Source organism: Pundamilia nyererei, unplaced genomic scaffold, assembly GCF_000239375.1.
Source record: "Pundamilia nyererei isolate P.nyererei 1_Seehausen unplaced genomic scaffold, PunNye1.0 scaffold00109, whole genome shotgun sequence".
NCBI lineage: Eukaryota > Metazoa > Chordata > Actinopteri > Cichliformes > Cichlidae > Pundamilia > Pundamilia nyererei.
In genome coordinates this window covers 846369-863216 of record NW_005187510.1, presented here as the reverse complement: position 1 = coordinate 863216, position 16848 = coordinate 846369, and the positions used below count along the sequence as shown (strand labels likewise).

Sequence of the window (16848 nt, the reverse complement as noted above, 5' to 3'; positions counted from 1 at the left end):
TAAATATACATTGTTTAGTGTGTAATTATATCTTCCAGCAAATGCATCAATTCTCATAAACTTAGTGCATTAAGAGTTTGAAGGAGCGGCGCCAGCTATGTTGCCCCGCCATGTTGAATACATTAGTGGAGATGGACATCACCATTTCGCCTAATCACATTTTATGTATGTGGCGAGACACTGCCCATATAAGTAGTCCACCTTATAATTTAGTCTTTCTTAATATGTCTTTCTCCTCCACCTCTTCATCTGCCTCCTCCGCCAATGTGCTCTCTTCCCTTACATCCACCTCATCCTCTTCATTCTCACCTCAAGCCTCATCTCCTGAACTGAAGTCAGGGCTCTACAACGTGGATAAACATGCTTATTTATTCTCAGTATTATCACAATTACTTGTTGTCAGCAGATTAGATATGTTTCCCTCCCATCTTCGGACAGCTGACCGACTAAACGCAACAACAGCAGGTTATAAGCTAATATTATAGCAGCTAACGTTAGGCCGCAAGTGTCCTAAAAGTCACGCTTTCCCTCTGATGAAGAGTTTGATAATATTCTCACATTGTATAAGAGTTTACTCTCTAAGTGTCTGTGTCCAACAATGTTAGATTTACTTTAAAGATGTTTCGCTAACACCAGATAACAGCAGCTTACAGCGGCTAAAAACAGCTAATAGGGGCTAAGAGAGGCAAAAACAGCAGGGCTTATAGAAAAATTCAGGATATCCTCAACAACTCACCTCAGTATCGCTGACATCAGACAGAAGTGAGAGTCACTGACTCATCAAATGAGTAGACATGGACAACCCGAATATTGACAGCTGAGGTAAACAGTGGACTGTCAGCCTACACCCACTACAGATAAGCAGTTGGCCACAGTAGTTTCCCCTAAAGTGGCCACTGAAGCCAGGAAGGAAACAGATTATGCACCAGTTTTTCAGGGTTTTTAGTGTAGTGGGGATTGCCTTATTGTTTATGAACTCCTATCGTTTTGTTTAAGAGTTAACAAAAAGTCTAAAAATGCTAAATGATCATTAGACTAATTAGAGATTAGAGCACTCAGAGCACTTTGACAAATGTAATCCATCTATTGCTCCCCACATGAACTCTTTACTGTGTCTCAATTGCAGGCGAGTTTAAGGGATTATTATTAAATAGACACTGTTGGCATATACCAGGTGGCAAGTTGTATCATACAGTAAATAAGCCCAGAGTAAAATTCTGCTGGGCCACAGTCTCCGATGAAAGTTTTCCCTAACGGTTAGTTGCCTGTGAGTGATTTCAGACAGACATTAACCTCATCTCCTGGCAGTACTGACTGACCGGGATGTGTTAATGATATGTAGTTTGTATTTACTCACAGAGCCAGATTACTCCCTTATGATCCAATTATCGCTCAGTCTGTAGTGGACTCAAAAGGCCTGTGGGGTCATTGCTTAGCCATGAGATCCTCTATCACAGATTTTCTGCTCCAGTGTTGTAGCCAAGGCCTTATATGACCCTCTGCTTAAAATCTGTCACCCACAGCGGGTTGCCAATATTCTGTTCTCAAACGATTTAAGGGGACATCTGTAATATTTCATTGCAGAGTATCTTCTCAGACACACAGTCAGTCAGTTCTGAGTGCAAAGGATCCCAATTAAGTGAACGCGCTGATGCATGTGGATCTAAATGCGCAGTAGAGGTGCTTTTGTCACGATCTGCAATAGATATTTAGCGATGAGCAGGCTTGTTGTGTTCTGCTCGTGGCAATCCCAGCCCTGTCAGTCTGTCCCTGAGGAGGAGACTGCCCAGTACACCTCATCATAGCCCTGCTGCTCTGCTGCTGTTCTGTCAATATGTAACTGAGTTTCTACTCAAAGAAAGTCAACTGAGAGTTATCTTCTAAAACTGCACGACATGTGCTGTGAGCTGCAGCTTATTTAGAATCAGTTAAATGTACATTATGCTTCTACTGGTCTTGTTTCCTTGTTTTTTAAAAATACTTTCTCATGGCAACTTAGACTGGGCTGTGTGGAAATATTGATTAAGGTTAGTTAAATAGTGTGCCATTCGGGTCCTGCTTGTTTCCTGGTTTCTGTTTCTTTGTTGCATGCACATTAGCTGTTGGTGAACCTGCTGTGGTGCAAGTTGTTACTGCATTGTCCAGCGCTGATTCAGGGCTTGTTGCGCAGCCGTCGTATCAGTAACTTTGTCTTAACACAGCTGTGACACAGGAGCAGCAGTTTGAAAATTGCACTGTTTAAGTCGAGGTCTAGCTATGCATGTTAGACTCCTCTCTCTGGTACATCAGAGATGCATCAACCCAGATCTCTCAAGGATCTCACCTCCCTATGAGTCAGATTTAGAATGAAGCTGATGCAGCTTTTTTTTCTACAACAGTATCCTTCTTATAAAGTGCCAATTTGCATCCTTTTTGCTGTGGCTGGTGTTAAAAGTGTGTTCATCATTTCCTGTATAGATCTCTTTTTTAAAACATAAAAGTAATTCACAGCAACAAGTCCAAACTCATCAGTTACTTATACACTTAGCTGACAGTAAAGAATTAGAAAAATCTCACACAATGAAATGAAAACTTATAGTGTACTTATTTTATAAGTACACTTGAAAGATCAAGTGTACTTATAAAATTCAAAGAGAATCTATTTGTTTGGCTTCAGTAGGTCTGTAGTAGTTATCATCTTTGGTAATATTTTTGAATGACCTCACAGATCTAATACATGACTATTTTTGTCCACAACACAAATACATTTATTTTGCAGTGATTCAATAAATAAAAAAGGAGCTAAAAGACAAAATAATAATAATAATAATAATCAGCTAATTGTTTCTAGAGCCTGACACATTTATTAGCTGTTTGTGGATCTATCCACGTTATATGTCTTGATGTTGCATACTTTGTCCACAAGAGGGCATTTTTGAACTTCCGCGTTTGGGATGCCACAAGCATAAAAACTGATCGAGTGAAATCGGGCGTGAACAAGTAAAGAGCTACACATAAAAAATGTTGGAGAAATCCCATGTTTACTGTATCTGAAGGGAAACAAATATCATCTGATATGTTATAATTTCACCAAATGTCAGTAAAGCTACTTTCAGCTGCTCCCTTGACACACGGATCCCCTTCCAGACATAAAGGAGATTTGTGTTCCAGCTGGAATTAAATAAGCAACCTTTTGCTTGCCAAGTAAATCTGTTAACCACTACACTATTGGAAGCACGAAATAAACACAAAAATATCAGTACTCCACTGGTCAGGCTGTAATTGTTTCAGAGCTAACTCCTTCAGTTGATTGTCTGGCTTTTATTGAAGGGTGTTTACAAGATCTTTGAAAGTGTTGTGGCACGGGGGAGACCAAGTGCAGAGTGCAGAAAACAGTTTCTGCGCTGTGCAGCCCTGTGGCTTAATATAGATGAAAAGTGACAATGCAGAGCCTGAAAAGTTTTAGGTGTTTTCTGAAACAAGCATTTCAATGCTTTGCCTAAGTAAAAGTTTTAGCATCAAAACAAGACACAATGGCCCCTTTCTGAGTCATATTTGTTATATTTTTGATCAGAATTACTGAGAAATTAATGTGTGTATTATATTCTGCCAGGCAGCTTTTTATTTAATAATAAAGAATGGTAAAATATGCTGAAAAAGTAAAAAAGTAAAAAAAAAAAAAGTAGAAGCAGAAAGAAGTAAAACAGGAAATCTTAAAGTTCATATACATTCAGACTGCAATTCAGTAAAGCACTAGAGTAAATGTACTCTGTTAGAGTCCATCATTGGTCACATCCACACTCGCTGTCAGTGGTTTTGGCATTTTAAGATTAACGATCTGGGAGCATCAGGCAAGATGGGCACTGCCCCATGCCCCAATCTGGATACACATTCAGTAATTTGTAACTAGGCAGGGATCCAGCACCTCTGTGGATGGCTGCTAGTTCTATGTGTTGTTGTTTTCTGGCGCAGCAGTTAAGTCCACATGGTATGAAAATAAGATGATTGTGCTCTAATAAAATCCCAGGAAGTTATCTCTTAGAAGCTTATGCAGCACATCTGTCCACTAGAGAGCAGTGCAGCATCAGTCATTGTGACTCAAAGCCACTGAGAAAAAGCGGAAACTGAAATCCAGGAGCAAATAAGAGTAAAGATAACAGCAGGATGTGACTTTTTAAAACTCCCGCACAAACTTACTCTAAACTCTGAACCATTTGTGTCTTTCATCTGTCTTTTATGTCTTGCGATGGTCTCATGTGATTGCAGAGAGCAGGTTAAACAGACAGAAAACAGGAGACTGCATCTGGCCTGGAGGCCTCCGCAGCAGCCAGGATCCCGAATACGTCACTTGTGACATTTTACACTCACTCATTTCACTGCCCCATGTCAAATAATACACAGAGCACTCACTCACACACACACACGCACACATGTTGATATGGTGTGCATAAATGCATAGTCAGATGCGCTCTCTCTCTCTCTCTCTCTCTCTCTCTCTCACTCACACACACACACACACACACAGCGCCCGGCAGCTGTCCAGGCAGGCAGGCAGGCAGGCAGGCAGCAGGCTCGATCAGATAAATATGAGGCTTGTAATGCGACCACAGAGACGGTGCTGATGGGATCAATAAGGAACGGCGCTGCAGGTCATCGGGAGAACACAGCGAGAGGATAAATATGGACTGGCTCATCGGAAAACAGAGCAGCGAGACTGATGGGTACACAGGACTATATCTTTTCTCGTGTGTTCTCTCACCCGTCCGACACAGATCAGATGGACAGATCTCTCACTTTTGCTGTGCTCTACCTCTCGCTAAACCAGACTGTTGTGAGGCTTCAGTGCTCCATTCTGATGCTCTGTGTGACTCTGCTTTAGCCTCAGCATCTTTTTGGCAGTTTGAGTTTATATGTGAAGTATGGGATGTTAAAATGATGGGGTATTCTCAAATATGGCTTAACCTGTTAGCAGTCGGACGTACCGCCCACGGTACATTGGATGGTTTAGGGGACTAATTGGACTGCTAAGGGGTTAACAGGCTTAATGTGTCATTACTAGGCTTCTATGGGCTGCCACTAATAAGGGGTAAAGTAAGGGTTACGGCTACTATTTTTAGTTGGGACTGTTTCAGAGGTTATTTAACACGTTAAACTTGAAGGTGGGCAGCCTTGCTTTGAAGCAAGAAGATCCTGGGTTTGAATCCACTAGCCAGCATCTGTGTAGGGCTTGCATGCTCTCCCCAGTTATTCTGGCTTTCTGCCACTGTCCAAAGACATGCATGTTAGGTTAAGTGGTGAATCTAAATTGGCCGTAGGTGAGAGCATGAATGCTCATGTCTATGTGCTAGCCCTGCAATGGACTGGCGACTAATACCTGGGCAACTTGCCTCTTGCCCTATGACAGCTGGGATGATGGGATGAAGCAGACAAAAACTGGATGCATGTAATCTAAATGTTTTTGGGATTTGGACAAAAATAGTTATATGGGCATATTGCCTTAGGTCCTGGTCATTTTATTAGCAATACATTAAAAAAAAAAAAGGTGAACCAGTAATGAAACTAATCATTATTCGCAGCACTACATGTAGGAATCAGACCAGTCACACACAACAAATTAGCTACTGTTGCTGTGATGGTCAGAATCAGACAAAATCCAATTAACACATTCCATTTCACACGGCTATATGAAGCCAGCAGCTCACTAGAATAAGCGGCGATCAGGTGTGCGGAGGTCTGGTGTGTGATTCTCAGCTGCAGTATGTCTGTGTTTTGCTTTAAGTGACATTTGCTCCTAAACCAGGCGACAGCAGCTGAGCTTGCAGCGCCACTGATAGATGGTGTACAGACACAAGACGGTCACACGGTGCTTGCTGTTTGTGTCTGTGTCGGTGTAATTTTGGCGTTTTGTCCTGGTTGCACGTATTTTGAACTTCTAGAGATATCACTATATGAGATGTGCGTTATTTGAAGAGAATGCGTGTTAAGGGATGCTGCGTGTGCAAGCTGTTACTCCTATATTTGTCCTGTTTCTGGGCTCCTGTGGTCATTAGAGGGGATGCATGTTACCGGTATATGCTGCAGGACAAAAAAAGTTCTGGCTTCTTGCTTTGATTTCAGTAATGGAAATAAGTTGATATTGAATCTGCATTGTTTAAACATACAGATTGACATGCTCGTTAGGTTAATTGGCAATTCTAAATTGGCTGTGGGTTTGGATGTAAGAGTGAACAGTTCTTGGTCTTATAGTAAACTAACAACATGTTCAGGGCATACCCCACCTCTCTTCCCGTGACAGCTGGGATGGGCTCCAGCCTCCCCCCATGACCCTGTTGGATAAGAAAATGAATGCCCTGATGGATGCTAGTATTAAGTTGCACCCCTTCAGAATAGATTGGCATGATATTGATACTGGCAGATTTTTGGGCAGCACCTTCATTACATGATCTCCACTTGCACCACTTCCAAAAGTTGCTCTGCTGGATTCAGATCGTTATTGTCGAGGCCATGGTTATTGTCATGTTCAAGAAACTACGCATACCCACCCTTATTTACAAGATGCTCTGGTTAAACTGTAACCACCTGCAAAAGCATGATGTATTATATACTACTACTGAATACATGTATGTTATTGAATATATAGCAGACCGAGCAAATAAAGTTTCAAAATGATTCAGCGTTTTTACAATAATTTGGATGTGCCCAAAGATTTCCAGATGCTGTTGTTCATGCCTTGGTTGTAATACTCGTTGAAGTTAGAGCTGCCTTTCTATCTGTGTTTGAACCACGCTGACCATTGTTCTCCCTCATCAGTGAGGCATTTTCATGTCAAATGCTGCATTTGATTCCTTGTAAACCCTAGAAAAGCTGCTGCTTCCCAGCAAATCATCAAATTCTGGAATTCTGCCCATCTGCCACCAACAGCAACGCCAATTTCAAGTCACTTAATTCGACTTTCTTTAGTTTGAACTTCAGCAGTTCTTCCTGTCTACATATTTAAATGCAGTGAGTTCCTACACCGTGATGGACTCATTAGACAGTTGCTTCGGCTAAACAGGCCTAATCAACAAAGTAAGTGTATATACTGTACTTTATGTACAGTTGTTCTGATAGTAAGTTATTTAAATGATCATTTCTATGTATCAGTTCTACCAACGCAAACTGTAGGCCTGATAAATACCTCATTAGAATTATCAGCTGACATGGCAGCAGTTTGTCCCCTAGCTGACTTCTTCAAAGCTCCACACAAACATGTATTATAAGCTGCTTCATTTTATAATTTATTTTCAAGGCTGAATACACCAAAAACAAATCAAATCCCTCCCGTAGCATTCTGCAACGGTTTGGTTTTATTTTCTTAGTTATAAGAGGATTTCTTCCACTACATCAGTGCAAGGTGAATTGAATTTTGTTGGTGCGTGCTCATAGCACTTAAATCTGCAATTACTCTAGAAAATCCAGAGAACACGCTGTAAACTTTTTGCACTGAGACTATGTCTTTTATATATTGTAGTTCCAGTGAAGAACTTTCTGGAAGTTGCGAAGCTATATGTTATTTATCCCGAAGTTGGGAAATAATAAAATAACATGATAACTGTGTTACATGGTTAATGTACTACTACGTATAAAGTTCTATCAGACACACACTTCAGTGGCTGCATCAGGGGCAATTTAGGGTTCAATAGTTCAGGATATTTCAATATGTGGACAGCAGAATTTTTAAGAACGATACCGATAGTAGGCAATTTAAAAATCTGACATACTGGCTGATTTTTCTCTTTTAATGTCGCTACAATTATGGATGATTAAATCTTCTGCCTAGCTCTGCTCGATTCAGCTGGTTGTTATGTTTTCGTTGGATTCCAAACACATGTTGGCATCAGGAGAGCTGCAACATCAACACTCATAATGTGGTTGAAGGTGTTTTGTTTTTGTTTTGTTTTGTTTTTTTTCATTTATTGGCCATTGTACATACAGATATATCTGTAAATAGGTAATATCAGCCAATGCATTGGCCCCACCAGTATGTCGGTCAGGTTCTAATAATATCAATACTCATACTGTGACACCATATGAGTTATTTTTCCCCATTGAATCTGGTTAGTTAGTTATAGATTTTCAGACCACAAACTACACCTTGTGAACTTTCAGTGTAGGTTAAACCTCGCTGATGACTTGGTGTAGCTAATGTTTACACAGAATTAGTTACTACTTCCAACCTTGCCTCACAGTGCTGGTCAGCAAGTAATTGAAGGCAGTGCTCAAGTGTCACACAGCTGGACCGCACTCCCTGGTGGTTACTCTTAGCTTGTGTTTGTTGATCTTTTCCAGTGTTTCTGGAAATTGATGAGCTGATGCTGTTGATGATGGTGGGGGTCTTATCACTTATAGATCCACCTTAGTGAAGCTCTTTGTGCAATAGGGAGGCGGATTTGGATTTGAGATAGCCACAGCATCAAATTGAATGTTTGTCCACGGCAGAAGATTCAGTATGAAAGAGGGTGTTACTCACATGAAGCGGTCATTTTTAATTTAAGTGTTATCTGCGTCACTTATTTACATTACGTCATTTTTAAAATCTTCCTGTGAGTTTTCTTGTTTACTTTATTACCATTTTCACAGCTAAATTGTTGTTTTCATGAAATCATCATCTGTAATATATTTTTTTAAATATTGTTCTTGTTAGAGCGGGATAATTATTTATGTCACACCCATCTTTAATGACATCCTCATTGTTTATTTTTTTCCCCATCTTTTATTGTTTTCCTCATCTCTTTCTGTTTGATATGCACTGAGCTGCGCACACTTTTTATTTTTTTATGTTTTAGGATCAAAGAAGAACCAAAGCCTCAGCTGGCACAGTAAGTAAACTGCATTACCCAGTGTGCTCTAGGCTTTGACACTTCTTCCTGTCAGTCGATGCTGCGTGCTTCATGTGGCTTTCTCCTCTTTGTCTGGGAGTTTAATAACAAAAAGTCATTAATGTCTTGGAAAAGAGTGGCCCGTTTTAATGAATAATTTCTCAATGAGTGAATCAGGTCGTTGAATTTTGTGCTGTGCACTAAACAGCTGACTTCCATGACATCAATGACATCGGCTTCTCCTTTCTTCCAGCTTTTTTGCAGCTAGGTCCCCAGAATCTTTCCCTTGTTCCTGATATCTAACTGGCTGTTCATCTTCATTCAGTGTATCATCTGCACTCTGGTTGGCTGGGTAGTCTAGTAGTTCAACTGCTAGTGTGGAGTAGAGCCGCCTGTCCTGCTATTCTGTACTATAGCTGCATTGTGATTAGATCTACCTGCAGGGCTAACCAGTCTGACAACCTGACCCCCACTGCACCAAAAAGCTGCTATAAGTGACATTTACTGCAGCTCTCATTTCCATTGGCTGCAGAGCTTTCCTGCTTTTCTGTCCTTCCCTCAAATATAGGTCTGTCTGAGTCATCTTTCCTTCTTTATCTTTCTCTCTGTATTTCTGACACTGTGTCTGGTTGTCAGTGTTCCACTAATCGCTGCTCTGCCCGTGTCCCGGCCTCCTCCTCCTCTCTGCTCTGGTTATAGTGAATGTTCCTGCTATTTTCCCACTACTTAAGAACCAGCCTGCTTCCTAAAAGCCCCCTTTCTGAACAGATTGTTTTCTCACATGATGACTCATTGCGATGTTCCAGTCACACTTTGCTTATTTGAACAGGTGGTTTCCCTTTAGTGGGATCACTGAGCTGGTAAATAACGTTCTTCAGCCCCAGCAAAAGTCCCCAAATGACAAGGAGCCAGAGCAAAATGCGTAAGTAAAAGTACAGACCCCTTTTTGATCTTCTCCCAGCAGGAACCGACATATAGTGGTGGGTGAACCGAGCAGCTGGATTCACAGCTTGTTTGGCCATTGGTTGATGTGAGACAATGATTAGAAATTTCTCAGTTTGCTGGTTTAAGCACATAGGCGAGGGGTGCTGTGGAAGTGTTGTGCCACAATGAATTTAACTTTAATAAATGACATATTTATTGGCTGTAACAGGTCACTCACTGATCAAGAAGACAGAGAGCGGAGTTAGTCTTATAATATATGTCGGTGTATTCTTAATCTTTGATCAGGACTCTAATACTAAATCCTGCATAAATCATTATTTACTTTAAGGTTATTTTTATAATAATTATTACATCTTTCCCTACCAAAACCCATCACTTATTAAATTCCTGTTAAAATTGAATCTTTCATTAACAACCACACAGATAAACATTTTAGCTAGCTTGATTTGTTTTTATGAGGAATAGAATATAGAGCAGGAAACCAGTTTCACAGCTGCTAGCTCCACCAAACTACGATAAGGTCAAAGTTGGGAGGTTGAGATAGTTGCTCCGTGTCTAAATTCAGACTGTTTAACATTGTAGAATTCAGACTTATTACTCATTTCTCTGAATTTCAATAGGGTACAGGGACATGTGGTGTACTCAGTTGAAATCTTTTGAATTGTTTATCACTATTGTCATGCTAGCTAGTGCATTTTGTGAACATTTGCAAACTATTGAGATTCTCAGCACTCATGTTAATTTCTTCTATGAAGCTGATAATAAATGAAGATAACATTTGTAGAAAACGTAACCACCAAACATCCCCACAAATGTGACTTCACTGCCTGTAAAAAATATGATGGTGTTAACTGCTGCTAGCTAGCATTACCTTGCTAATGGATCCGCCTCCTGATGGCTGAAACAGTGTAGATCTCTACGTCCTTCCACACTGTTTCAGCTTATTAAGTATGACACCAAGGTCACTATAATCACAGTTTTACACTTAAATCAATGAGTGTTAATGTGCAAGAAATAATATTCATAATATAATATACTGATATACAGCAAAAAATATTATCTGTGTGCCTTCTGGAGCATTTTGCTTGTTTTAGCTTGAACAAAGCTTTGCTACTTTATATGATGTGGTGGTAGTGCTCCCAACAAACATTTTAATGTTGAATAACCATCAGCTGACGTTTTTTTGTTGACGGTCAAATAAGTTCCCAAATGAAAGCTGAACTGACGTGGCAGATGTTATCGCGATGACAGCTCAAAGTACTTCTTCAACATTGGCTGGACGTCATTTTTAAACTTTCCAGCAAGAGAATGTTTGTGTTCAAGAAATGTTTTCTACCATTTCTGGTATGTCTTTATTGATTAGAAAAAAATGAGGCAATGAGGAGGAAAAAAATACCTTTGTGAAGACTCAAACTGATGATATCAGGGTTGCGTGCTCATCACACAAGAAAAAAGTTTGGGTTGATAATCGTGACAATGGGCCAGAGGGGCAATAGAAACAGTCTGATGCCTTAAGTTTACCATTCAACAGATTAGACAGTTGTTAGACATATATGTTCTATTCTATTTGGACACAGCATCAAAATGGTCTGTCTGTGGTTTTATTTTTGCAGTTGTACAGCGAGATGTTTGACCAGGGAGATGTCATCAAAGTTTCAACCATGGGTTCTTATAAGACTTACTGTCAGAAGCAGCAACCACACAACAATGTGATAAACATTGCTGTGTGCAATTAGCTTGCATACCAGAGTATCAAGCATGCTATTGAAATGAATAAAAAACAAACCAAAGCAGAGGGAGAAATGAATGCTGCACGTAGTGGGACTGCTGTCTAGATTATTTAGCTGTAACAAAGTTTGTGAAAATCTGACACTGCAGACTTGTCAGCTCAATTCTTCTTCTGCCAATAAAGCAATTAAACTAGAGTTTAAAGTCAAACTCAAGACAGAATTGTGATATTTGGGCAATCTGATTTGCACCCAGTAAGTTGCTTCATCTTGTAGAAATCAATCAATCAATCAGTAATCAATAAATCAATTAATAGACCCACTGCTGATGTTTTAGGGTCAGCATGGCATAATAAAGACACCAGGAAGTTAGGATTCAGCTCCAGTGGTGTGTGACAAAGGAGGAATCCCAAGCCCTGTAGAGAGCTTGTAGCTCAGGCTTGGTGTTGATATGCAGACTCTGTCATACGTCCAAGCGAGAGTTTCGTGTTACGGCTGCTTATAGCTGCTCTGGTGTGGCAGAGAGGTAAGAGAGCTCCGACACGCTAGCTTGGGATGGGACAATGAGTAGCGTATGATTACTCGTCAGCAGCATCACCTATATTTGACCGAGTCTGACTGGATAAGCAAGAATGGGTACTGTGTACCAGCTGTTGGCTGCCATGGGATTCTACTCTGACTGTACATTTATTCTGTTTTACTCAGTAACTTATTTCCTGCATTTGATTAGTCTGGGATAGTTGTCTCTTTACTTTTGGGATATTTCATTTATACAGCAAGATGCATTTGGACACTGACAGTAAACTCCTAATTGTTCCCCTCTACACCAGTGTATTTGATTTTGACTAAAGTTATCAACTTCTAATTAAAGTATTGACTTTCAGCTTTGATTTAAGGAATCATAATATTGCATTTACAAGTTGTTAGTTACCGCCAAGTCTAGACATAGTGATTCCAGTTTTTAAAGGTTCAAAGTTATTTGACAAATATAATTACTACCATCTAAAATATCTTTAATACTTGGATGCAAGTCATTTGCAGTGATGGACTCTGAAGTCTGTTTTACAGCCACCATCAGTTACTGCTAGTTTGGCTTTAGTTTTGTGTTAAGTAAATACAACACATGCTCAGTTGGGCTCACAGCAGGTTACAGACTCTTTGTATTGGCTATCACATAAATTTTAATTGCTCTTAACTTATCTTGTTTCTTGATGTTACTTAGTCTCCTCAGTCCATTCCTTGTTTCCAAGGAACGTACCAGAATGCTGACCTGGCCTCTCCTAGGACTGCTTGTTTTTTACACCTTACAATGACCTTGTTCAATTGAATTGCCGCATCTTTGGACCACATAGAACTTTACTCTCCTTAATCTGCCCTGAACACGATTGCACACCTGGCAATGAAACAGGTCATTAATCAACTGTAAGTCATAACAGATAATGCTATATTTTGGATAACTCTTGGTTTAAAGCTAAATGTCTTCACTGTTCTGGTGTAGAGAGGCAAACTTATGAAAGTTGCATTACTCTTTATGACCTTGACTTTGTATGCAGTATACGCTTTACCCTGCTTAAACAGGTTATTCTTGCTATGTGTTATCTGTTTTAGTGCACAGATTTGCATCAGCAACTCTTTTTTTGTCCCACCAAAAAGGTTTGAGTGACTGCTAGAAGTGGTCTGTGTAAGTGACCTTGTCTGGCGCATATTTCTCTAAATGCTTGACTGTAAGGGGAGATAAGTGAGAAAAAACACGATTGTTTGTACTCTTATTTCCTTTATCCTGGGAGACTAGTCTTTACCTCTTGTATCATATTCTTGATCAATCTGTTATCAGCCCCTCTGTCAGTAAATGAGATTTGGTGGGATCTGTTAAACAAGGGTACACACTAATCTCTGCTGGTAAACACAAAAGGCTCTGACACAATTAGCCCTTTAATCCCTCGGTGGGTACAACGTGGGGCATGCCTGTGGCACTCGATCTAATGTTCAGATGGCACAGTTACTTGTGCACATTACCACACACCCACACATAGACTCGAAGTGGCGTGTGTGGACCTTACGTTTGGGCTCTAAAGGTCTAGTTGTGAGCAAAGGAAACACGTTTATCTCAAATGCAGAGCTGTATGTGGTAAAAGGATAGCTCTGCTCAATAATTCACAAGCGCTAATGAATGTTGCAGGGGATATGTGGGCTGAAACCAATTCTAATCGCCATATTATGAAGTCAGCCCAGTGTTTAGTTTCCAAGGAGACGCTCAATTGACATGTGTCATACAAAATGCATGTGAAGAGCCCGTGCTTTTTTAGGAGCCTCTGAGGACTTGTTAGGAGTTAAGCAGCCACTGTATAAGATCAGATGTAATGTACCAGTAGGAGGCCATCTATAGGACACAAGGAGTAACACAATAGAGGCAGTAGCAATGACAAATGATTGCCTGAGCATAATACACCAGAGCAGTAATAACTGTGTGTATCTGGAAGATGATTATCTAACAGTATGGCTCCGAGGTGTGCTCGGTCTCACCTTACAACGGTCCTGATATAGAAACACAGGTGCAAATGATTCATTAAACGCAATGGAACCTGAGAAAGTGGAATTAAGTGATGTTCTTAAAGTTGCAAAGCAAATTTGATACCCACCCCCACCGTGTTTTAGGCGAAGCGCGATATCAAAGGAGGAGCTCAGCTTTGAAGCTACTGAGGTCATGGCGTCTGCTTTTCCTTTCAAAATCTAACACACTGCATACGTCTGAGGTTATATCACTTAGTCAGCTGACAGCAGAAGCTTTTTGTGGAAGTGTGATTTGGAGAAAAGGACTCAAGCCACGAGTCATCCAACAAGGATAATTCCAGTGTGAAACGAGTCTCCCACACTGCCACAAGTGTGCACTGGACACTCTAACAGTGCAATACTTACGGCCTTTGTTATGTATACTCTATGTCAAGATTGATCATTCAGACTTATCTAATCCATAATAATAGTTTGTTTGTAGCATTTTTTCCCACTCATCCTGAATAAGACATAGCACTTCTGGAGTACAAAAAAAAAGGCTGTATGAGTAAAAAAAAAATCAATGATATACCGATGTTCAAGTTTTTAATTGGTCACCAATCCGTATCTCCTTTTTTTTTTATTAACCTCTGCCCTTCCCATTTGCTTGCAGAAAATTGCACCAGCAGTTTGAGTCATATAAGGACCAAGTTAAGAAGATGGGGGAGGAGACAAAGCAGGGTCAGGACCAGAAGAGCGAAGCCCCAACCTGCGGGATCTGCCACAAAACCAAGTTTGCCGATGGCTGTGGCCACCTCTGTTCATATTGCCAAACGAAATTCTGTGCTCGGTGCGGAGGACGAGTGTCTCTGCGGTCAAATAAGGTAATGCCGTGGTTGGTATTAAGGACACACACTCCCACATGTGCTGATGCCCCACCCAGGCAATGTGGTTTTTTTTGTTTTGTTTTTCATATGTTTGTATTTAATACAAGGTTATGAAAGTTTGCTGTAAAATCATAGTCACGGCGATTGAGCCAGCAGTGTCTCTAATGGCAACTAATGTTTTTCAGATCATGATCGTGTACTCCAGTCACATGCCTTCGTTTCTAATTCTTCTTTCTCTGATGTGTTCATTCACAGCTATAGACGTTTACACGTTAACGTACAGCTCTTCCATTTGACCACTCGAGGGAGCTGTCCCTCCTTTTTCTTATCTCATAGAGGAGCCCGATGACTGCTCTCGTATAATGTGGCACTTCGATGCCCAGCTAACCACTGTACAAGACTATGCTAAAGCTTTTAGGCCTTTTAAATGTGTGTTTTTATTTGATGCCGTTCAAAAATGTGCTGATCGAGTATGTGACAGTGCTACGAGGACCTACTAATGCCACTCACAATCTCTCTCTCTCTCTCCCCCATCTTTCCTGCCCCCTCTCCCCTCTAATCTGTCTCCCCTCTTTATTTCTTTCTGCTGCATTCCTGCTCTCATGGAATTGCAACAGGAGGACAAAGTGGTTAGCAAATTATTTTTTTGTGTTTCTTGGGACTGTCTGAACACAAGCATGGTTCATAAAATGCTGAGATATGCATAAATACACATACAGCAGCCAAGACAGATGGGAAGTGAGCATGAGAGGTGCTGATTAGTTTCATCTGTGAGTCATGTCAGTGTTGAAATAAAGGTTAACTAATACGAAATACATACACAGAGGGAGCCATTTTACACTGGACAATACAAAGACTGCAGTCTTGAAAGACAGAATAGAGCAGGGGTACTGACAGCAGGCTTGTTTTCAAATAATCAGCTAAATATGATCATTTTAAAATTTTATATTTTTATTCTTGGATTGCAGTTGAAAACAATCCTTATTTTATTTTGCACGAGGTTTGGTGTAAACCTCCAGTTCATCCTTTGTCTGAAAGAGCCATTTCTTAGCTCCTTGCTTTTAAGCCAACATTCTTCTGATTTGCTGATGTTGATACCAGTACAAGTACTAGTACTTCAACCTATAAAGGCAGCTAACTTAGACGATAGAAACAAAGCATCAATCCTATCATCTCGTAGTATCGATCCGATACTAGCAATGTTAGCATTGGTATTGATACTATCGATTTTTGAATCGATCTGCCCACCTCTATCTTGCTTACACATTCAGTGTCATTAATTAAATTTTGACCATGTTTAATGTGAGCATGTACCATTGTAACATTGGTAAATTTACTGGTTCTTGTATAGCAAGTTTCTACTCAATTTGAGCATTAAAAGTGCTTTCTTTATGTCTCATTCACCCATTTGCACACACACTCAACTCACATTGCCTTTGGCATGCATGGGAGCAGGGAATCAAACTACTAACCTTCACGATTAATTTCTGACCTGGTCTACATCCTGAGCCACCTTATATAAAGGAAAAACATTTCAGAAAAAGCATAACGCGTCATCTTTAAAAAAAATTAAATAATAATGTGTTATTTCTAAGGCGTAGACTTTATATAGGTATAATATTTAATACAGGAGTGTCCTTTCAAGCTTAATATTGACATTCAAATTAGACCTGACCTGTATTTTAATATTTTGATTAAAATAATTTAAAATAATAATAATTAAATAAAACAGGTAACTTTTCTAAGTTGGCGACTGTTTTTGAATTTATTTATTTTTTGCTCATAAAATACCATGCCTAGCCTCAATGTTCCCGCATCGTTCCCAATATGTAATCTTCCACATAATGTAGCGCACAACACTATAGATTTACATTTGGCAATAATCTGTAAGTGTGTAATGAACTAAAGATGTACACCATCGCCGGGCAGGTCAATGCACAACAGGAGGCCATATCAGTGTAC

At 40.1% G+C, this 16848-nt stretch overlaps 1 protein-coding gene across 1 annotated transcript in view; it reads left to right on the top strand.

The window, feature by feature from the left end:
• Nucleotides 1-16848, top strand: part of rims2a (regulating synaptic membrane exocytosis 2a) — a 149506-nt gene that overhangs the window by 16269 nt on the left and 116389 nt on the right. The window contains exons 3-4 of the mRNA XM_013912955.1: nt 14673-14883; nt 15504-15515. Of these exons, the coding sequence (XP_013768409.1) occupies nt 14673-14883; nt 15504-15515 (223 nt within the window). The remainder of the gene's footprint in view (nt 1-14672; nt 14884-15503; nt 15516-16848) is intronic.